The sequence below is a fragment of the Mytilus californianus genome, unplaced genomic scaffold (assembly GCF_021869535.1).
Source record: "Mytilus californianus isolate M0D057914Y unplaced genomic scaffold, xbMytCali1.0.p SCAF_8, whole genome shotgun sequence".
NCBI classification, from domain to species: Eukaryota; Metazoa; Mollusca; class Bivalvia; order Mytilida; family Mytilidae; genus Mytilus; species Mytilus californianus.
Window position 1 is genome coordinate 10,731,397 of NW_026262734.1, and position 25,189 is coordinate 10,756,585.

The 25,189-nt window shown below is 31.9% G+C and overlaps 1 protein-coding gene and 1 long non-coding RNA gene across 2 annotated transcripts in view; both read right to left on the reverse strand.

Moving 5' to 3' along the window:
- Positions 1-201: 201 nt before the first annotated feature.
- The window catches only part of LOC127711875 (delta-like protein C), a 31,391-nt gene continuing 6,403 nt past the window's right edge, over positions 202-25,189 (reverse strand). The window contains exons 5-8 of the mRNA XM_052218039.1: positions 12,527-12,634; positions 11,818-11,922; positions 11,583-11,592; positions 202-358 (exon numbers count right to left, since the gene is read on the reverse strand). Of these exons, the coding sequence (XP_052073999.1) occupies positions 202-358; positions 11,583-11,592; positions 11,818-11,922; positions 12,527-12,634 (380 nt within the window). The remainder of the gene's footprint in view (positions 359-11,582; positions 11,593-11,817; positions 11,923-12,526; positions 12,635-25,189) is intronic.
- LOC127711457 (uncharacterized) lies at positions 15,377-17,582 on the reverse strand. The gene is made up of 2 exons (XR_007986711.1): positions 17,513-17,582; positions 15,377-15,862 (listed from the first exon to the last, which is right to left on the reverse strand). It is a non-coding gene; the product is annotated as an uncharacterized LOC127711457 (long non-coding RNA).

A 25,189-nucleotide genomic window follows, 5' to 3' on the forward strand; every position in this document is an offset into this window, starting at 1 on the left:
AGCAGGATAAACGAAAGCTGATATTTCTTGATGTACTTTAAAGGAAGTGGCATTTCGATGGCAACAGTCAATGAGTGCACCAATTTGAATAACTGTACTGCCACTTGTTAGTGACACAAAGTTTGTTCATTCAGCAGTAAAGTTATGATTCATAAAGAGCTATGTTTGAAAGTTTTATACACAATACAGTCAATACAGTTCCTAAATTGTTTTCAATTTAGCTTCAATATCTGCCTCGTCTAAATCACCCAGGTCATTTGCTTGCACTTCTATTTTTATAGCCTGTAATTTCTTTTTTACAGCGTCTTTACTGGATGCATATATCATCTTTTCTTTCATTGGAGCTTCATCTGGACTCCTGAAAACAAAGTTATAAGTTTAAATTAAAAACATCATTTACATTGTATACATGTATAGATTCTGTAAAATAATAATCACTGAACAAAATCATAAAAAAGGTTCAGCTTGAATCCTTAGAATAAGATAATCTATTGCATTGTATATGCAAGTTAATATTATACAATTTGGTAAGGTTGATACTTATCAATTATGGACTTTTGACAAAGTCAAGACTTTATATATCGACCTGTTCAGATTATATTGACAGAGGAAGGAGTTCCAAGTGTCAATATAATCTAACAGTTCCATATATAACGTATTGACAGAGTGAAAGTCCTTAATTTATACATAACCTGCAAGGTTGGGCGGTAAATACCGCCCCTGGTTTCCCGAGCTATACTCCTCAAGTGGTCAATACTGGCAAATACTGGTCGATTGAAATTTTCATAGTGGTTTTTACTATTTATTGAAGTAAAAAAATGATAAAAAGTAAGATATATTTAAACTTTTATCTTTTGGCATGTTTCAGCTGATATAAATGAATAAATGTGATGTGTTTTATTCATTTTTAACACTTATACCTACTAGTGTAGTCCTTATAAGTTATGATATTGCATATTTTAGATATATATAAAGAATTGACAAATTAATTATTACAACATTTTTCAATCAAGATATTTTTTATTGAAAATGCATAATTTTTATAGCTACATAAAACTACAGGTAAATGAAGTTACAGTTGTCTTATTACCTATCGCCTGGCATTGCTAGGTCTGAACATTTAATTACTATAAAAACAACAGCCCCTAATAAATGATGACAAAACATGGTTGAAAGTAATAAAAGTGATATTTGAAGACTCACTTAAACAATGAAATATTTCCTGTCTATTAAATGTATGACAAAAATCATCTTTATGCTGGAAATGGAAGGTATGAAGGACATTTACTCTTATGGCTGAACTGTAATTTATGTTTTAAACCAAAAAATATATAATGTAGTATAAATTTTACCTTTACATAATCAATATTTACATGATTTACATACACACAGTACAATCATCTTGACCTTAAGCACCAAACTGAAACCTGAAGACCCTATTTGGAACTTCTGTACAATATAAGACAACAACAAAACCCGTGCAAAATGTAATGATTGCAATGCTATACTCATGATACTCAGTGCAAAAACCACCTGATGAGTTTCCTTGCCAGGGACGAAACATTTTTTATCTTAAGTACTAATAAATCATTGTAAATCACTGTTTGTTAAGAATTTATAATAAAAATAGAAATAAGAACATTTAAAATGACTTTAACAGTCTTCATGATAAACTTTTAAGTCTACAGGCCAGAGGATGAATTTTGTGAAAATTCTAGTTAGTTTCTATTGGCTTGTATAGATGATTTTTACAGGTCTGACAGCACTTTTACAGGCCTGGGCTGGTGGGCCTGTTGTTGAGTGCGAAGACTGCAGTTTAACATTTCATTATTTCATTACTAAATGTAATTGACCCGGTAGAGAGTGGTTTTTATAGTAATGTCCACTCAAAATTTCAATCAAACAGTATTTGCCAGTATTTACCGCCGGCATGGTCAATACTAGTACTGACCGCTTTTTTGCCAACCTTGATAACCTGTTTGTAAAAGGTGTATTCTGGAAATAAACCAACGTTCTTTCTGTGTATTTTATGTTGTATTTTGCAAGATTTTTAATATCAACTGTCATGAGTCGTTTTCCATAAATTTTACTTTTTTTTCTGGATACTTCATCAGTTGATATATAATGTGACCGTTTTGTGCATATTCAAATATATTTAGCTATGTGGAAAGACTTGTATAATGGCAAGTTATAAAAATACAAATTATTCAGTCTCTATAGAAAATAAACTGTTGACACAGATTATGTCTCGGTTGTCGGCATAAAATTCAGAAAAAGGCAATCTGATGGACAGCAACATTGCTTAAGTTATTAATTCGCTGGACCATGATTTAGTGGCCAGGGCCTCGAAATGGTTGATGAACTGAGATGTACAGACAGTAATGTAACTTAATAGAACATATCTTTGACTAGTAGTCTAGTATTGTAAGTAGTTCTTATCAATCTAACTTGAGCAGAAAACTTAATATTGACCCTGATCCAGGGGGCAGGGCCTCAAATAATCATCAATCTGATATGAACTAATAGTAATGCAACTTCATATAAAATATTATTGATCTTTCTCAAGTAGATCCTATCAAATCAGGGTTGGCAAAAACCTGGGTTTTATGAGAATTACCCAGCCCAGTTGGAAATACTGGTAATATGAAATACTGGCCTGAATTTTAAAGAGGATTTATAATTAGTGATTAATCACAAATGCAATAAATTAAAATGATTATAAAAAAAAGACATAGTATTTTAATTTATAAGTCCTTTTGGATTATTCAAACAAAGCTTGGAAATTAACGAGGTATCCTAAAATGTGCAAAACATGTATTCTGCCTACATAAAATGAGTGTAGAAAAGGAAAAAACTTAATTCTTAATCTTCTAGAAATGACTCTCAATGGTTATCTGTATAAAATGTATATTTTATACTTATTGACTGGGTATGAGAGGAATAGTAAGCTTATCATGTTTATTGTCCCAGAGGTGAAACTATTGCCCTGAGGCATAGCCGGAAGAACGCGAAATAAAATTGCCATTTCACGATGAACGAACAATAAAAAAATTTCTTGAAAGTTGATCTTTTTACCGATTTCACGAAACAAGGTGAATATATACCTTTTTCACGGCTGCACGTGAAATAAAAATGGCAAAACACGTTGCACGAAAATAACCTTTTACCACCCTCATTAACCAGGAAACCCTCGTTTTTCCCCTTTTTTGCCTCTATTTCCTAAACAGTTGGAGCCATAACCCCCAAAAGCCAATCCTAGCCATCCCTTTGTGGTATGGAAACTTGTGGTATAATTTCAGAGAGATCCATACACTTAAACACAAGTTATTGTCTGGAAGTTCTGGGAATATTGCCCAGTTATGGAAACCCTGGGTTTTCCTGCCCTGGTAATACTTTGCCAACCCTGTATTAAATTAACTTAAGATGAAAACTTAACATTGAAAATTGCTAATTAATTCAAAGTCATTTGACCATATCCTAGGGGGGGGGGGGGGGGGGAGGGCCTCAAAATAGTCGTCAAACTGATATGTACTGATAGTAGTGCAACTTTGTTTTAAATATCAATGATCTTTCACAAGTAGTTCCTATCAAACTAACATAAGCAGGAACTAAACAATTTTTGACGCCGTATTCATCGTCGCCGGAAAAACAATCTCTAGGTCTCACTGGGCGAGACAAAAATTATAAGATTTCCACTGTTTTTTTTTTAATGCAAAATGGGTGCAACTTGGGTACTGTGAGGCTAAATAAAATTGGTCAACACTGTTGCAAGATCTTCCTCCATAAATTGGGAAAGTTGACAGGCCTTTCTATGTTGAATAGTTCTCATTGATATCAGATGTGAATAGGCTGTGTTGCAACATCTTGCATGTACATGTATGTCAAGTGATTGAACCCATTCATACTTCTTTCATTCTGCAGATAAACAATAGGTGGAAATTAGATGAGACAAGATTCAAAACACCAAGTTGATCTGTCCAAAGTAGTTCCAACCCAATAGTAAAATAATGAATAATAATAAAAATAAATGGAGAATGTGTCCATGGGATACAGATGATGCCCCCACTTGCATGCAACATTATAAAGGGACATAACTAGAGAACTGTAAACTGTAAAAGTGATGCCACCCAAATTCAAACTTGATCTGTGTTTTATGATAATAAGCACTGTGTATACATGTAAGTTTCATAACATTTTGTTGAGGCAAACTAAAGTTAGAGAACGGAAACAATAAATTCAGTTATTTTTCCATTTATAAAGGGGCATAACTTAAGAATGGTAAAAGTGACCGCACTCAAAGTCTAACTTGATCTGTGTTTTGTGGTAATAAGCTTTGTGTACAAGTTTCATAACATTAGGTCAAGGGAACTAAAGTTGAAGAATGGAAACCAATTACAAGAGGTACGAACAGACAGACAAGGATAAACCTTAATGCCCCCTCAGCAATGGCGGGGGCATAAAAATTTGAAGGTTTTGACAGAGTTCATTTATGGTAAGTGGAACTTACACAGTAGAGATGTGCAAATAAAAAAAACATTTCTCAATTAGAACAGTTTTTATAACTTTAAACATAAACAAAGCTTGTATGCATCAGCTTGGGACTCTGAAACTTGCTTTCAAGATAAGAGTAGCCCACTTTACTCACCACGAAACAAGAATAATTTTACTATGTTTTTGTCCATTTTCTGTGGTGTAGTTGTAATCGTATAAAACGTATCTTGGTTCTTTCGGCGGAATAAACTTCTTCAGTTCTTTAAAGGGTAAGGTTCCGCATTCAAATTCCTGTTCTGTAACAATTTGCCTCTTTTCTTCCTTATTTATTTTCAGAACCAAAGCGTCTAATAAGTGCTTCGTTTTCAGTTTGGTGTCATATGTGGTTACAACGCTATCACCGAGTCCAACTCCTGACATAGCCATCTTGAAAGAAAAAGAGAATAAAACTAGTTCCGGTTTGATTTATCTCTTCAAAAAAATCCGGTCAATAATCCACATAACATTTGGAAATGTGTTAGAAATAACCAATATGACATAAAAAAAGGCAGAATTCAAATGTAAGCTAGTAACTGGTACCTACATGCTCCAAAGTACTAGGGCAAAATTTAGTGAAAATGCTATTCAACCAAATTGCAAGCTATGCAATGAATCTGAAGAAACCTTGGAACATTTCCTACTACATTGCTTAAGTCTATCTGATGTTAGGCAGCGATACATGGATAAATTATTCAAAATGCTACGAGAAATAGAAAGGGTAGGTACAAAAAATGTTATTAATAATGAACTATTACTCAAAATTATATTAGACTGCTCAGCACTAGACATAATGAGTAATCAACCAATAGACAAGTTGCTAGATATAGAAAGGAAGACACAAGATTTATGCTACCATTTACACATGAAGCGTACACAACTTTTATGTGATATCAAGTGACATGAAAATATAACAGTAATATTAAATATAGTCTGAACAGTCTGCATGGGATGCCAAGCTAACTGGTTCAGTCTATAAATATCAGCATAAAAGATAATGCTATATAATTTTAACATTTGCCTTGGCAGGGCACCTATTGACTAGAAATCGTTAGGTTGTAAAATTTTTTATTTATTCAAATTGGTGAATCAAAGTGCCGTAATTTGTGATGTGTGAATAATATTTTTTTTTTTGTATTAATATCTTTTAATATATCATCAAAGACATTATAAACTTTTATTTTATTCACTTTAACTAACTAATTTTATTTTAAAATTATATTTTTCATATTGTAAATATAAAAATATCCGCTTTTTCGGTTAAGTATTTAAAATTCTAATACTCATTCGATAAGTGGAGTGCTCCGATAAAACGGAGGAATATACCAGAACAGAACAGAACAGATAGGACAGGTGAAACCATGTAGGATCGAAATCGAGACGAAATGTATGGCATATTATGCTGCTTTTACCTAAACTTTTATTTTATACTGACGATCACTGAACCTGAAATGAATTTAAAAAATATATTTCTAATGACTATGAACAAATATTGATCAGCATTTTTGCATAAAATTTTCATCGATCGATTCCGATCCTGAAAGTTATGTGACATCATTAGGGGTGGGTTTTCGAAAAGTGTGCATTGCTATATATGGACATGTGAGTCACATGTTAGATCAAAGACAGAAAATGTCCTTTTGTGGCTAATAAAACTAGAAGATCATATATGCTATTAAATTTTAAACGTAGGTATTTTGTGTCCTATTTTTATTTACGTCGTACCAGTATTTATCTATGCCTTGGGAGTCTAGGCAGAAATCATTTCAAATTAAGAATTAAAAATTACATAAGAGTACCAAACTTTCCAATGGCGAATACCTAGCTGTGCGTGTGGTGGTGGTGGTGGGGGCTCACTCCGTTGGACAAATTTCGGGAATTACACATCCTTTCAAAAATCCGGAATCCGCATCTATTTTCTCAGTGTACCTATTATATTTTCAGTCAGTTACTTAGCAGAACTTTAAAAAAATGGTATGCGAGTTATTGTCATTATGGAGCCTCCTCATGGGGTTTTTGATTATGTGATTACCTAGCCGTTTTTATAGTGATTATTTGATTACCAGACCAAATATTTCATGATTATTTGATAATCTAGGACTGTATTTTTTATTATTTGCCTTTTATCTTGTTTAAAAAAATAATTATTGATTATGTGATTATATTGGCAAAAAATTTGTGATTGTGTGATTACTCGGACACCCCCATGAGGGCCTCATTTTGCTTCGTACAATTTGACGTCTGAAACTTTTCCTTTTGTTTGCAGAGATTCTCAAACTTTAATTACAAAGTTTAATATGCGGATCATAAGTTGGAAATGGATGCAAGGGCAAAAAAGGTGTTCGGATCACCTGAAATTGGAAGAATCTTCTTTGAAGTTTTGGCATATTGATTAAAAATTTTGTGGAAACGATCCAAACCAAACACCACGTTGAGCTTTTGTTGCCAATCTAATTTTAAGATGGCCATCACCGTTTAACAAAGTTTGACATAGAAACGGCTTATGTGATAATGATCAATACTGAAATTCACTATGACGTAAAGTTCCCTCAGAAAACCATCCCCCACATTTAAAACGAAATCTATTTGTTGAAATTTTCATATGCCATGGGCCATTAAATATTCGATTTTCAAGTTCCCCGAGCGTTATACGTACGTGAGGGCTATAGATTATCTTTTACGTTGTGCGAAGAATTTCACAAAAGGTAACTCATCTACATGCCTTTTCTGACGGACCCATATCCATAGAATAACAAGAACAAGAACATATTTTATTACCAATTAAGAGCCCACAAGGGGCATATAGAGAATACATGTATAAGGAAAAAGAACATTGATTAACATAGCTATATAGAATTTAAATACACAATCACACTACAATTAGACTGTAATAAAGCCCTTGGTTTAAAGTATATAATACAGTTACATGAAAAATAAATATATCTAACTTATATCGACTTCAATAAATTTTCAAACAGCATTAAGGACATGATTGTCTCCACAGCTTAATAAATAAATGAATTTTTGCTGATTGTCCAGTATAGAAAAGTTTGGAATTTTTTGGCAAACAGTCAAAGAGAGCATCTCTATCAGAGTTAAATTTTTCACATGAAGTTAAAAAATGGATTTCATCTTCAACACAGCCAGAGGAGCATTTTTTTGCAAATTCTTTCATTTCGTGGAATATTTGAAAAACGGCCAAATTCAATTTGAAGCTTATGAGCAGATATACGTCATTTGAAAATAGCCATGTCCGTAGCGCGATCTATCAACACGGGATATATATATATATATATTCCTTCTCAAAGGGTCAAACAGATATTATCCGAATTTGGAATAACCTTTAGCTTAATTGAGAGTTTCGATTCGTATGACGTCATGTTTTGACATGACGTTAAGGATGTACTTAAGTGAAATTAAAAAAATCTAGAATTTAAAATTGATACTATAAGTCAGAAGAGCATTAGTTAAGGAACAAAATAAGCTAAAATATTGATAGGTTATGTAATGGAGCTCCTTTTCGAGATAATTTTTAAAAAGTGGCGGGAAAAGGCTGACTCGGACTTTTACCTTATATTAGCATTGGTATTATTTGGGTGTCAAATCGAAAGAAAAGAAATCTAGAATCTGCTTTAATTGAAGAAAACTATCACACGGTATAATCTTCGATGTTTTGTTTGAAAGAGAAACAGTAATGAACAGGTGCTTGCATCAATTAGAAAATATGGGCATATGTGTCCCGGGCTCCGGCACAGTCGGTGTGGACAAATGTACGTGTCCCTCCGACAGCAAGAAGGTTAAATTTATACATTTTTCGAGCTCTGGTGCATTAATTCTTTTTGTTATGATAAGATAAGATAAGATAAAATATTGTTATGAATTAGAATAGAAATAACAGTTCTGTCGTTTTGTTTTCAATTTCATTTTTTTAAACACAGTGAAATCGAGATAGTGTTTGCACATATGTTACGATAGTCATCATACAATAACAGAGGGACGGACAGGGGGGGGGGGGTACCCTTCTCCGACCTCCCGCCCCTATCTCCCACCTCCCACTTGTAGAATCTTTTTTTCTCTCCCACCTCTCGGCCCCCTTCCTCCCACCCCCAACTCTCACCTCCCACCTCCCTCAATAGCTATCCACCCCCTCATAACATGTGGATTTACGTGGGAGGTAAACTGTAAGCCATAAATATGCGCATCTGTGATTCTGCGCTAAGTATCACGTTGTTGCTTACAACGCTGAAGCAGGACATCATATTAGAATTTTGAGTTTTTGTAATCGAAACAAGGATGGTCACTACTGTGGAACATAATTTATGATATAATTATGTGGGAAACCCATGCAAATAGTTTATCCTACAAAAGTTAACAGCCTCGAATATTATAGACTCATTATAACCAACTATACACAGGGGCGGATCCAGCCATTTTTAAAGGGGGGGGGGGGGTTCCAACTATTTCTCCATGGTGTTCCCCCCCGGACCCCCCTCCCCCCGCTCCTGGATCCGCTACTGATACAATAAATGACAATGTGCTTATTTCAGATGAGTTTTTTGCTACTGGTCTGAATTCCAAGACGGCTGTTATCGTTGAACACAGTTTAGCATAGAACCTTCTGAGAAGGACATAGAAAATCTTTCGTCAGAACACATCTATTGGTGGCACCACCATTCGTAAACTCGCTGAAGAAAACACTTTTAAGTATACTAACAATAATAAAAGAATTAATTACTATGGGGGTACTATCCACACTGAACTGTGTCCACCCTTGTATGGGAGAAATAAATGTATATTTCAATTTGTTTATGAAGCATGAAAAAATAATAGTAATTAATTATCAGATTTTTTTACCTTAATGTAAAGCAACACGAATGCTTGTAATTCTCCTTAAAGTTTATGTCAATCTATTGAATAACTATCCAATTTATAACAAACATTGCTTTCTCTGAGTTCTGACCACCGTTTTGCTTCTTTCCATATATGGGCAAATGGTTCTTCTTGTTGGACATAAAAGGATATTTTCTTATTTTTTTTAGGTAATACCTATTTTCAAACAGGAGTTATGTCCCATATATAAGTTTTGTTTAGGAATTTTTTCTTACCTGTAATCTATTTTTATACGACTGACAACATTGTATATATCAATATATTGTATGTAAACAAAGACATATCCTTTTATCTTCGTCATTTGAAATCTGATGTATAGTTGTCTCATTGGCAATCATACCACACATTTTTAGTCATTATTTCATTACGAACTTACGATTCTTTATACGGATATTATAGACCTCTACCCCATATTTGGAAAAGTTCCTTCAGAGCCGAATCAGTGACTCGACAAAGCCAAACCAACGCTAACAGTAAACATAAAATTATAATCATATATATGATGATCAATTTATTTGTGTCAAGTAATAAAAATAATTGTCTCATTAGTATTTTATAGTACACCAAGTGACTTTATTGTTAATACAATACTTTTAAATACTTTTCGATATATCTTTTGAGATGCATTAGCTGAAGCTGCTTTAACTAACATATATTTTACTTGATTACATATTCATATTACAACAATATACTGAAAATTAAATTCAGACATTTCATATTGAATTTTGGCACTATATTATATATGTTGTGACGAAATTTCACTATTTACTAATGCAACCATTACTCAACTTGAAATAGAAAATCAAAAGTATTAGTGAATTTAATAACAAATATATAACATACTTTTTAAACATTCTCCGTAGATAAGACAAGGAATAAGTTAGAAAGTGAAGTTTCTAGTCCCTCCGGCAAAGTTGACCTAATATACATTTTGCTAATTGTTTGGTGCATTTTGGTCAAAAGGTACTCTCCTATTCAGGTATTTATACATTATAGGGTTATATATTCACATATATGAGGTTGAGCGTTTTGATGATGGTTAATCAGAATAAGCACTTTGGACGCACAAAATTTATCAAGTTTTTTTCACATTGAAATTTATATTGAAAATAGAGCTTTTTAATTGTCATATTTGAACTAAAGATTTGTTGATAACAGTTACAATTCTACAGCTGTTATTTAATCACTGGTCTAACTGCATTCTGAATAATTGTTCTGATATTGTGAAAGGTCTATATTATTGTATTTGGAGCACGAAGTTGTTGTATGAGATAACCTATGAATTTCAAATATCGACTCATCTCAGATTTAGTTGCTCCGGTAAGGGTAAACAGATCCTATTCCAAACTCCGTACAGTGATCGTTTCCATTCAGGAACTATTTTCCTTTATTCCATCATTAGTGTAGAGTAGTATGCGAATCGGAGTTGGAACTGCCGGGGATTTTGATCCTACTACATATGTGACACCCGCCGTGTTGGCCACGTAAGTACAAACTTGGTGATAAATCCAATTCGGTAGGCCACATGTATCTGTTCATTTGTTTTTGTTATTTCTCTTCTTGTGAACACAATTGACCTGATCTAAACTCGGTTTGTTATCAAAATGCAAAGGAAGCAGAAGAGGACCTTCTGAGTTTGAAAAAGGGCAATACTATGATTTGCTCACTAAACATGAATCGGATTGAATTTAGATGATCACGCCTGTATTTTATTTTTGTTTCATCCGTGAAACCATATAATGATATTATATGGTTAGTTCGTATCTTCAAAACTGGTCATCGCATTTGTACAAAACTGAATGATAAAATTGAGAATGGGAACGTAGAATGTGTCAAAGAGACAACAACCGACCAAGGAGCAGAAAAAGGCCCAAGACCACCAATGTTTCATTCGGAAGGAAGTCTAAGATCTTAATTCAATCTATAATAAATTTTCATTTAAACTAAATAAGCTTATTTTATAATTAAACCGATAAAGTATATAAAAAATTGATAAATAAATGAACAATATCAAAACTTATTTATAGTGAATGCAAATTAAGATAATAAGTTATAAATTTGGCGCATCCAAACCGCCTTTCTGGACTTTCTATGATTTTTAATGACCCCTTTTGAAGCAATAAATTGCCTTTTATGTAAGTTAATGATGTTACTAACGATCTAACTGAACACCACCTTTAAATAACAGTTAAAATATAAGTTTATAATTAAGATCTGTCCACTGGAGAAAAAAAAATGTATGTGTATTTTTATCTATATTCTCCTTGATACATTGAATTTTCAAATTTGATTTATATGTGTTTTAATAGAAATGAAACACTTATGGATATCAATCTTTGATAAATTCGACACTTGTTTATAATCTACATTCACCACTTTGTTCCTGGTATATTATATTACCTTCACATCGATTGCCCTGGAGTCCAGATGGACAACTGCATGCATAACTACCACCTGATACAGAACATGTTCCACATCGACAAGGGTTTGATGTGCAGGGAGTCACTTCAAATTTAAAAAACTACATGCTAAATCCTTACAGAATGAAATGTGAACATATGTTTCCGTACATGTTTTTTTTTTTTGTCGTGATGTTGTTCAAATGCATAAATAATGGACATTTCAACATAACTCATAGGCATTGAAAGTGTGTGTCCCGTAATTACTCATTTTCCTGTTTATCTTCCTAGGAAAAGAAGGCGTTTCTATTTAAATACTAAAAACATGAATCAAAATGTGTACCCATAGATCGTCAAACAACGCAATGATCAAAACAAAAATGACACAACACCAGAAGCACGGTGTTCAGTATACATAAACACCAGTTTGATAAGTCTCATTCGATTATAAGGCATATTCGCATGGTTGCATTTTTCCATTTTTGTTTCCTCAGTTTTGAGAGGCAAACGATCAATTGCCCAAACTTATGAATAAACAGTATCAGTTAGTGCAATATACAGCTTTAGCTCCATTGACAAAAATTACTAATTCTGGCAGTGAATGCTATTGAAATGAACACGATATATGTTTTTGTGACTTTTCGTTTTGTTGTGCTACATAACTTGAAATAGATATCATAAATAAATAATAAATTTAATGAAATGTTTACCTAAACAATATCTTCCTGAAAACCCAGACTTGCACGTACATCTAAATAAACTATTTACAATGGAACAAGTTCCCTGGTTCAAACAGATGTTTCCACTGCAAGGTGTAACTGCAATACAAAAGTTATCTCTGTAAAGTTCATAAGGAATTTAGGTTTTTTACTATTGTCTTATTCACTATATATTTGTATTAATTCTCCTCCGTTTCTTTTTTGCCTTCAAAATGTTTTCAGCCGAGCGTACAATCGAAGTTGGTAAGTTTTATGTAATTGGTTTTTGGCTTCCTTTTAATTATAATCAATGACTCGCTAATGACTTTTAGATGATTTGTTATATATTATTGAGTATTTTCAGTAGCTTGGATTCAAGCACCAAAAGACTGGGAACATTTGTTTTATTAACATTTACATTACTTTTTAGCAGAAGTATTAATCGTAAAGCGTATTCTGCTTCAAAACACGTTTTCTATACATGTTATTGATGCGATCCAAAAAACACATTACGTGTTGACACTCTGTTCGAATTAGTGTTGTAAAATGGAACTTTTTTACCTAACGTGTTACTCGGATAATCATTCCAAAGATAAACCGGTTAACAGGTATGCAAGTTAATGTTTAAAGAAAATGTACCCTTAGGGTAACTGGGGTAATGAAATATGGTCATATTTGGTCTTCTTCTGACCTGCAGTAAAACACTTGCAAAAGCGGGGCGTCCATTTAAGTGTACGGGAAGTCACGTCTGGTCAGAATGGGAATATTCAATCCGATGCCTTGTGTAGAGAAAGTGTAGCGCTCTTTGCACGTTAATAACCTGTACAGCAACCCTTTGAAGGGTCCTTAAGGGCCTGTTGCAAAGCTTAATTTCTGTCCCTATCAAATTACCCTCATTTTTATGTGTAAGGCAAGTCACGTTTGGTCAGAATGGGAATATTCAATCCGATGCCTTGTGTAGAGAAAGTGTCGCACTCTTAGCACCTTAATAACCTGTACTGCAACTCTTTGAGGGTCCTTAAGGGCCTGTTGGAAGGCTTCATTTCTGTCCCTATCAAATATACCCTCATTTTCATGTAGCCTTTCAAATGTCTGACCCGCAATATTGAACGACCCCTATTGCAGGACCTACCTTTGAATTAATTTGGTCTAATTCTGTACATGCATGAAATATTTTCCATTGGACGTTCCATCAAAGAAATGGCTGCAGTACTTTATCACGGTGAATAGTTATAAAACATGATGTATTAACGTTTATCGTCACTCCTTTTCATAAAATATTGTGTATAGTTCATTTCTGCATAGAAGTATGGTAAGACGTAAGGGGCCTTAGTTAAATGTCCACGGACTTTTCAGAGCTCCCGAAAAAGTAAACTGATTTCATAGAAAAACTGTCTTATCAACGTATTTATTGTGATAAATATTTGATAAATAATCTACCTAGAAGTATTTATCTTGAAGTAATGGTAAAAATGAGTAAAGAAGAGTTCTTTTTATGAAAACTCTGAACGTGACCAAACAACAACAAAAATTGCGTCGTATGCGGATGCCTCAAAAACTGAAAATGATAAAAGTAATGCTCAAAACAGTGACAACGGGTTGTCTGCAGCCAAACCCGTATTTATATTAGAGACTGATCTCTTCGGAACTATAAAACCAAAACCTGTAGACTTTTTAAATCATGCTGAGTTGTGCAGTGATATTGGCCATGTAGTGGAAGACAGCCATTTGAAAGGTCTTCAAAGGGTTAATGGAATGTGGCGGGTTTATCTTGATAGTGAGTCAGATAGGGAACATTTGATAGCTAATGGTCTCACTATCTGGAAAAAACACAAACATGTATATGATAGAAACCCAAAATTTGTAGTTAAAGAACACATCAACTACTTACGCATCCGGATAAAAAACGTACCCTTATCAGCAGACGACAACCAAATTGGTAGATATCTTGAGACCGAACATAATCTCAAAATTCACAACTTCAATCGGAAAAGGCTACGTATCAATGGATTTCTTACCAACTGCCAAACCGGAGACCGGTTATTCATGGTAAGTCCAGTACCTGGTATACAGCTACCTAGATTCATCAGTATAGGAAAATACAAAGCGCTACTCATCCACAAAGACCAAATTGTAGTAAATCCTTATGCTAAATGCAACAAGTGTTTACAGACGGGACACAAACAGGAGACCTGTGACAATGACTGGGTGTGCAACTCCTGTGGCAAATCAGGTCATAAAGCCAAAGAATGTCAACAACCGATGGACGATCCAGCAGCAGATCAAGATCAGAATGGTGTTCCTGATAGTGTACCTGAAGCTGCTAACGTTGATAACGTTCAAGATGAAACTAAAGATAAGCATCCTGAAGGTGAAAGTAGTGATGATTCAAATGATGATAGCGAAGATGATGAACAACAATTAGTAGTCTCAAAAGAACGTAAACAAATTACTACGAACAATGAGCAGACAAACAAAAAAGACAATAAGACAAATAAAAAAAAATCAAACAAAAATAAATCAAAGGAACAAAATCTGCCCAAGTCAGCTTCTGGACCCATAGATCACTATATGAACTTTAAAGATCCTAAAACTCCAAGCCAATCAACTGGGAAAAGGCAAGCAACAACACCGACCGATGAATTACATAAACAAGTAGTAGAGCCGACAAAACAGAAGACAAATCCCTAACCAGTGACCTAGTTAACTTTAATGTACAGTAGTGTGTTTTTCAATGCACAGTTTTTGTGCATATGTATATATGTTAGTTATAATTTTATCTTAACTGAAAAATGTGAAAAAAATAATTCATTGTGTGATACAATAATATTAGATTGTATACACTCTGTAAGGAAAAATATATTAAATGTTGATATGAAATATTTTATTATGATTATCATAAAAACAAATGAACATGATCAAATAGTTGATCCATTGAAAGTTATTATCATCTTTTTATTAACCAAGAATCAATTCAAAACACGTGTAAATCCCAATCTGAATGGTTCCAGTATGATTGGTAAATTGATTAACTGCAGCTGCGTTCCACATCACTTAGTTGATGAAATCACTTTCTTGAAATATAAAATCCATGTTAATAAATGTCTCAATTCCTCACATACATGTACCAGGAATAACTTTAAAACTGAACAAGATCGGCCATATACATGTACATCATCTCACTTAGTTCACCTGGACACAATTAGTAACAATTTCAAAGATTGGCATATTAAAAACACAACTATTGCCTTAGGTACCCAAAAAATTAAAATTAGTTCCTTTTATATAGTTCATGTATTTTTTGTACAAGCTACTTCCACCTCCATGGTGTTTGCCACTCTAAAATACCTGAAAAGAATTGAAACATATGTAAATAAAAGTTATTTGTTTGTTCTTTTACAATATAGTTTATATCAAACGCACACATCAATAAACAACTATTTAAGTAGGTCAATCAATGTAGTCGTCAATGTAAACATGTATCGTCTGTCAAACACAAAATATCTGCAACTATCTTTAAATGTTCAAATTTTTTTTTCTCTTTTTAATTTGCATTATCGTCATACATGTGATATACCTAACTAAAAACAGTATAACTACAGTTATATTCATGCAGACCCTATTCCAAAAATCCACAAATTTCTCGGTTTTCACCGAACCTAAAAATAGATTACTCGGTAAAACAATTCAGAGATCGATGGGAATCATGATTATCATAGCGTCTTTCCTGATTATTGGAAAAGTGTATAGTTATTTGAATGATATATTTGTATATTTAAATACACTTAAGCTTTGTTATTTTTATATTAGATACATAGTATTGATATGTAAACAAACAAAATTTAGCTCGAAAGTGGTTAGCATAATCAAATCTGTAATTTATTTTATGTAACACTGTTATAATGGTCATTTCTTACAACTATCCTTCTTTATAATGATATTTTTATTACTATATTGCGTCTTTAAAAAAAAGAAGTTAACAGTGCATTTAACCTTGTGTATATACAAACATGTAAAGAATGTAATAAGGCATGTTGTTCTAATAATAGTCTCATTAACATGTACTACTGGGTGGGTTATTACACTAATTATGAGTACCATAATTGTACAGTTACATTTAATGTATAAAAGTGAACAGTTCCTTGGTAAAAACAATGAGTGACAATATACATATTATATCCTTAAACTGTCAAGGTTTAGGACAGAAAGAGAAAAGAGAGAGATTATATTTGTGGAATAAACATCAAAAATGTAATATATTATTTATACAAGAATCCCAATTAATAGAGAAAAATGAACATATTATTAATAGTGAAGTAAAAGGTAAATTTTTTCATAGCTATGGAAGTTCCCAATCCAGAGGCGTTTCAATAATGATTAAAGACAGTTTAAATTATAAACTAATAAATGAAGTTAAAGATAATTAAGGGAGAATTATTTTGATCAACATGGAAGTAAACGATAACATTTTTACCTTAATAAATGTATATGCCCCCAACATTCATACTAACAGAAATAATTTTTTTAAAAGCGTAAATAACATCATAGAAAATAATCGCTTAGGTATCTTAATTTTAAGAGAGGACATGAATGAAACCATATTAAAGATAGATAGGAAATCAAATAGCTCTCATAAATACTACAAACCAGTAAATAGTCTTAAACAGCTCATTAAAAAAAAAAATTAATAGATATATGGAGGGAAATAAATCCAAACAAAATTCAATTTACATGGAGAAGGAAAAACAATACGAATATAACAAGTAGAATAGACTTCTTTTTGATCAGTCCAGACATAAGGCCACACGTAATCAATTCTGATATAAGACCTGATATGATATCACATACTGATCACAAAGCCATTTCGTTAAAAATAAGACAAAATCCCCATGGCAGAGGAAGAGGTTTCTTTAAAATAAATAATAGTATTTTAATAGATGATAATTATAAAAACCATATAAACAACCTTATTTTAAAATATAAAGAAAAGGCACTTACCAGAGATTCTAGAGATATCTGGGATATCTTCAAATCTGCAGTAAGGGACATAACTGTAATGTATTGTAAATACAAGACATCTGAAAAGAAAAATAAAATAAAAGATTTAGAAATGAACTTACAAAGATTAAATAATAAAATTAATCCTTCAAAAGAAACTAAAGATGAAATAGAAAAAATTGAAAAAAAAATAGAAAATCTTTATAAAAATGAAGTTAAAGGTGCACAAGTAAGATCTAGAGTCAAATGGTTAGAAGAAGGGAAAAAAACACAAAATTCTTTTTAGGTTTAGAAAAATCAAGACAAAAAAAAAAAATATTTCGGCATTGAAAGATAAGCAAGACAAAATCATAACAGAGCCATCAGAAATTTTAAATTTAGAAAAATGTTACTATGAAAATTTATATAAAAGTACAAATCCAGATGTTAATAATATTAAGCAATATGTTGAAGAAACAAAAATAGATCATAAATTAACTGATAACGAGAAAAGCTCTCTAGGCGGCAACATCTCAACAGAAGAATGCACAGAAGCCATTTTTAATATGAAGCTAAACAAATCACCAGGTATAGATGGTCTAAGTGTTGAATTCTATCGCACATTCTGGGATAATATAAAAGAACTAGCTGTAGAAGTTTTCAATAAGTGTTATGAGAAAGAAGAATTAACAACATTACAAAAAATAGGAATAGTATCTTTATTGTACAAAAAAAATGACCCACTATCAATAAACAATTATAGACCTATAACTTTACTAAATGTAGACACCAAATTAATAGCCTATACTTTAGCCCAACGGTTAAAACCTGTTTTATCGAAAATAATAAATTGTGATCAGAATGGATATGTAAAAAATAGGTACATTGGTTTCAATATCCGACAAATTCAAGATATCATAGATTACTCTGAAACTTTTAATATAGATGGTGCTTTATTATTTATAGATTTTTCAAAAGCTTTTGATTCGTTAGAATGGTCATTTATGTATGAAGCTCTTTTAAAATTTGGTCTCTCGCATTCGTTTATTAAATGGGTTAAAACTTTATATAATGGTGTCAAAGGTTGTATGCTCAATAATGGGTGGATTCTGAAACCTATAGCATCTTTCGTGGTATTAGACAAGGGTGTCCCTTAAGTTTGATTATTTTTGTTATAGCTGTAGAGATTCTGGCATGTAGAATAAGACAAGATACAGGTATTAAGGGATTTCAAATCAAACTTGATTCTAAAACACATACAATGTAGTCTTAAAATCTCACAGCTTGCAGATGATACTACACTTTTTCTTAAATCAAAACAAGAAATAAGCTTGGCATTAAATTTAATTGAAGAATTTGGAACTCTTTCTGGTCTAAAACTTAATAAATCAAAAACTGAAGGAATATGGCTAGGTAAATTAAAACATTCTAAAGATAAATATGAAAACATTAGTTGGAATAAAAACCCCATTAAAAGTTTAGGTGTATATTTTGGAACTAATAATGTTGAATGCAATAAATTAAACACAGAAAATATTTTGAGGAAGTCAGAAAAAGCAATTTTAAATTGGAAGAAAAGAAAGCTTACAATGATTGGGCGAATAACAGTAATAAAAACATTAATTATACCAAACATAACCTTTTTAGCATCAGTAACCAATTTATCGAGAGACTTTCTAACACAATTTAAAAAACTAATATTTAACTATATGGCAAAACAAAAATGAGAAAATCAAGAGATCTACTCTATGTAATGATTTTCAGGAAGGAGGTTTAAAAATGATTGATATGGATAGTTATATAACATCAATTCATATATCTTGGGTTAAAAGGTTAACAACAGAAGAATTTTCAAATTGGAAGGTTATACCTTTATATTACTTTAACAAATTTGGAGCTAACTTCGCTCTATTTAACATGAACACTGAAAATATATATGACATACCAAATTTATAAAAATCTATGCCAGAATTTTATTTAGAAATATTAAAAAGTTGGTATAAAGTACATAATAGTTCCAAGATAAGCAAGGGGTTAAATTTCAAAAGTGTAAGACAGCAATTCATTTTGGGTAATCAATCAATTAAATTAAATGGTAAAAGTCTTGTTTTTCCAAACTTGATAGAAAGTGACATTTTTTTTATTAATGATATCATAGATAAACAAGATAATATCTCCCAAAAAGTAATCTTAAATAAATTAAAAGAAAAATCAAACTGGATAGCAGAACTTTCTAAACTAAAATCTGCAATCAAAAAGGAATGGAAAATCATGTTAAAATCAAATCAATCAATTTCAACTAAAGTTCAAATAGACAGAAATCTGTACTTAGAAGTAAAAAACAAAGCCAAATCAATTTGTATTAAAAAATTAAAAGCTAAAGATATATTTAATTATATCAAAGGTATAGAAAGTGTCACACCTATTGGCTTCATAAAATGGAAAAAAATATTCAATCTAAATTCTTCAAATCATTTACATTATATATTAAACTTTACATTTCACCAGTTAAATGATAACAAACTAAAAATGTTTAGGTGGAAATTGATCAATTATATATTACCATGAAAGCAACTGCTTTATCAATGGAAAATAATGAAGGATAATCAATGTCATATATGTCACCAAGTAGAAAATTATGATCATTTTTTTAAAGAGTGTGAATTTTTACAAGAATTTTGGATTAAAGTTGGGTTACTACTTGATAAAATAAAAATAGGTACACATATTTTATCAATGCAAAATTTAATACTTGGATACAAAATTCATGACAGTTCATATTTTGATAATAATGTGTTGTTAACAATTGTTTTATTTTGCTATTTACAAAAGTAATAATGCATCAGAGTTAAAACACAAGTACATAGATGTAAATAGTTTTTTTTAAATTAGAATTCTTAGAATGATATGAAAATAGTATACTCTTAGAAAGAAAATGTAGTAAATTTTTGAAAGATACATTTAAATATATCTAATTAACCACAATGTAATTCAATAGGAGAGGTGTACAAGTACTCATAGTTGAGTAGTTGTGTGACAGGGAGTGTGAGTGTGCAAGTTTTGTGTAGGTATATGTGTGTGTCTCTGTTTATGTGAAAGTTGACATTATACTCGTAGAGCAACACTATGTTTCCCATTTATGTTTTATGTATACTGTTTCTCTGTTTACACGAAACGATTGGCAATACTTTATACAAAGTATCAACAAAAACTCATTCTTTATTCATGTTTTTGATCATGTTAACTTACCATCAGAATTAATGTCATCAATGATTGATATATCCTACCGTAGTCTATAATCGGTCATAACGTTGGTTCGTTCGGATTTTGTTATTGTACTTATCATACGGGAAAACTCCGCATTGACGTCACTACGCTAATACCAGCGTATAAAATTAGTGCAGAATACATTTTTTTCTACACTTCTAAATAAAATGATATTTCTAAAGATATGTTTTCATTATTATTCTTAAGTATTGTACAAAAATGCAGATTTTCGAATGGCCATTTCAAACCTGACTTCCGAATGCCTAAAAACATTTCAGAACTAAGGAAAACCCCTCTTCCGGCCTCCATTGCTTTGTTTACATTCCATTGAGCGTCATCAATCTTAATGGCAGACCAAACAGACCAAGCAAATCGTATTTCTAAGATTTTCAAAATGGCAAGCACCTTACGTCTTACGCGATTTTCCCGCGAAAAAAAACATCCAAATTGAAAGAAAAACTTTGGGAAACAAACGATAATCATGCCATGTTTTTGTTCAGGAATATAGAGTAGGTTAATAAAAAACAATTTACATATATTTTTCATAAAAAAAAATTTGGTTCAATATAAAGAGATCGATATTCTGACCATAAGTAAGTATTCATATAAAATTCCATTGATGTCAAATTTCATTGCTAATAATGAGGTTTCCTATTGAATAAACCCCCAATTTATTGCAAACTATTTCAAAGCAATATCATACAAACAAATAATATAATTGCCTTGTACTAAAAAATCACCTAATTGACAGTAGAGCAATTTGATTGGATATAACGATTAAATGTGTCACGTGGTTTTGAAGCCATTAGAATTTGAATTTAAACAAACCGGATCAGCTGCTCCAGTATGGAACAACATCTACATTCAGTGACTGAGAAACAATTATGAGTAACCAAGCTTGACAATACACAGTAATAAAAAAACAAAACTTAGTCTACAGAAAAATAAAATAAAAAATGGCCTTAACTGCACGACTTACCACCATTGCGGGATATCAGAAGTCCATTACTAGACTCATAATGCTTCAAGTTTTCAGTATTCTGTAGCGTGTACAAGTTATCGTTAAAGAAAACAAAACAGTTATTTCATTAAATTTAAAACTTACCAAATAAAATAAGAATATTCCAACACACAAGAATGAATAAAATACACGTGTTCGAGATACATAATAAACATCTATACCACGTGATATACAATTAAAATAAGTAAAAAACGTAAACAGAGAGAACGTATGTTTTCCGGATTTGTCGCTATGCAGATTTTGTAAACTATATCGATTGTAATATTCTATTAACCACTTTTGAAACTTATAATAAGTTTATCTTGTGAATCCCCTGGTTCATTGTATAATTCACACACAGGGATAAACCTATTTGGGATAGTTGTACCTTTTAGGGTATTTATTAACAACCAATTGTGCAATAAACTGAATAATTATTAAAAAAAAAAAAGAAGTGGAACGACCACTATACACATTTCAAATATTTTAATCAGCATTTGGTTCGAAATATGATTTACCCTACATGTAGGATGTGGATTATTTGCATTATTTTAATATTAAGTTAAAATGAAATGAACAACTAAATCGTAAAATTTGATCGGCTTACATGTATATCAATCTATGTTTTTTTCTTCACACCTTTACAAGTTATGTTTCTTAAGATTTTGTTCCATGCTGATACAATACATAGTGTCTTCGTGCTAATTGATTAAGGTAGAATAGGAATGTTTTCATTGTTAGATAAGTCACAAATATACTGGATAATTGATCTCTTTGAAGTACCACGATGATCATGTTAAAATATTAGTATTGTGATTTCTATATGAAATTGAGAATGGAAACATGTAATGTGTCGAAGAGACTACAACCCGACTAAAGAGCAGAAGGCAACCCAAGCCCATTAATGGGTCTTCAACACATCGACAAAATCCCGCACCGGAGATGGGCTTCAGCTGGTCCCTAAACAACATGTATACTAGTTCATTTCAAATGGACGTCACACTTAACTCCTAAACATGAAAATGAACCACTTGCAAAGGCCAGAGGTTCCTGACCTGGGAACAGGCGCAAAAATGCGTCGGGGTTAAACATGTTTTGTGAGATCTCATCCCCCCTTTACCTCTAGACAATCTTGAATAAACAAACACACAACAATATGCAGAGTAAAACTCAGTTTAAAAGAAGTTCGAGTTCGATGTTAGAATAGGTAACAGACGAAACTAATCAAAATTGCAATGCTCAACATAAATTAACAAAGGACTACTAGCAGACCTCAATTAAACTGAATGAAAGATTATGTCTTCATCATATGAAAATTTAAATACAAACTAATAAAATTGAAAAGGGTCCGTTTAACTGGTTAATGATTTTGGTAGTCGATATTCGGTCCTTCCGACGGTTAACTGTTGACAACACTAGTTTTATTGCATGGACCAGCAAATTGATAAAACAGTCTGATCTCTTTAGATTTCATATTCAGTATTTAAGTTATAAGTTATTTAGTCGTTCGTTCGTTATGGCCTGATTGAAAAAAATTGGCAATGAGTAGCTATAGAATCTGAAATTTTCTAATCATTTTTTTTGTTTTTAATCATGTGTAATATTCTGGTTGTAGGATCATAATCAAGGTTTTACTTTATCAATTGTTAAACTAAGTAAGACTATGAATTAGTTACTTCTAGTGTGTAGCGATATTTATGTGATAATAAATTACAAAGAATGTCTGTGCAATCATTATAAATTATCTCTTGAATATTGATAATGCGTTGCCAATTAGGTCATGACGTATTTTATGGCTGAATCTGTTCACATACATATATCTTATAATTTTACATTCAAATGTCTTGCTTAAATTTTGTTAGCTGTTTTTTTTTATTTTTCAATTTCGGTATTGTTTCTACATGTCTTGTATCTCCTTTATTTTATCAATCGATGCTTTTATAGACCAGTGACATTAACCATAAAATTTTATTTTCAATGCACCCACCTAACATACGGCTAAATCATATACCATTCGAAAGCACATCATCTGCACTACTGCCCGGTCGTCAAAAATTCGTATGGTGCAGTTTCTGTCAAATCACAACGAAAGGTCAAGGACGGACAACTTCTAATTTAACAAGAAGTCAGCATTTTTTGCATATTCTGTCTTCTGAATAATGATATTTTGTATGGACATATGGAAATCTGTTAGAGCAGATGTTAATAGTAACTTATCAAAAGCACTTTGAAATATTAATGTCGGATTTTGATAAATAGCGCTGTTTTCCAGAAATTCCTTTGAAAATGAGAAAAATGCATGAAAATCAAATTTTATGTCTGTGATTCAACTGTTATTCACCAAAAAACCAAATAACATATTTTATTTAGTGCTAAGGATGTTTTTGACATCATTAAATTACTGCAATTATGCTTCTTGTTAATTAAACAGCCAATTATAACAACCATGCAGTTGCCAAAATACCACCATCTGCAAGAAAATAGCTTTTCAGCTGTTCTTTGTTAAAACAATTTGTATGTAGACGATATTATGTTGAAAAACACAAATTTTAAAAGTGCAAAAATGTTTAAGGATAGAATACACAGAAAATTCGTGCATTTAGGGAAAAGTTTGGGAGGGAAACTTTGATAATTCAATATTTCAATATTTGTATGTTTTCTTGGTTGCTTATACATGTACTGTATCTTGCATTGAATGAGGAAGTGAAAACTATTATAAGCTACGCACTGAAATGTTCATCATGCCTGGCCAATATATTCAATCCTATCCAACTACGTAATTTCTTGTAAATAAATTGAGACTCTCGCAAGTATATTTACCTACATTAATTTTTGAATTGGAAAATCTAGCAATTCGCAATAACAATACATACATTTTCATTAATCAAATTTACTCCCTGAATAGTTTACATATACATACATTTTAATATAAAGATGATTGATTAATTGTTGGTGTTTGACGCAATTTTCGGTTTAGCACTTTTGGCTTCTAAAGTATTTTGCGGCGACAGTTTTAAATGGTTTAGGCCCATGGAATGCCCAAGGAACCACCGACCTTCGAAAGGAAAACTGGCAATCCCCATCAACAATACATTAGTTAGAGCTATTAGTATCAAGGACGAAGTTACTGTGTAGAAAAAAAATAAAATCACAAAAATACTGAACTCCGAGGAAAATTCAATCGGAATGTCCCTAATCACATGGCAAAATCAAATGACAAAACACATCAAACGAATGGACAACGACTGTCATATTCCTGACTTGGTACAGGCATTTTCAAATGTAGAAAATGGTGGATTGAACCTGGTTTTATAGCGCTAAACCTCTCACTTGTACGACAGTCTCATCAAATTCCGTTATATTTACAACGTATTTACAATGTAGGTCTCACAACACAAATATACAAATCAGCATTGATCACCTTTTGTAAA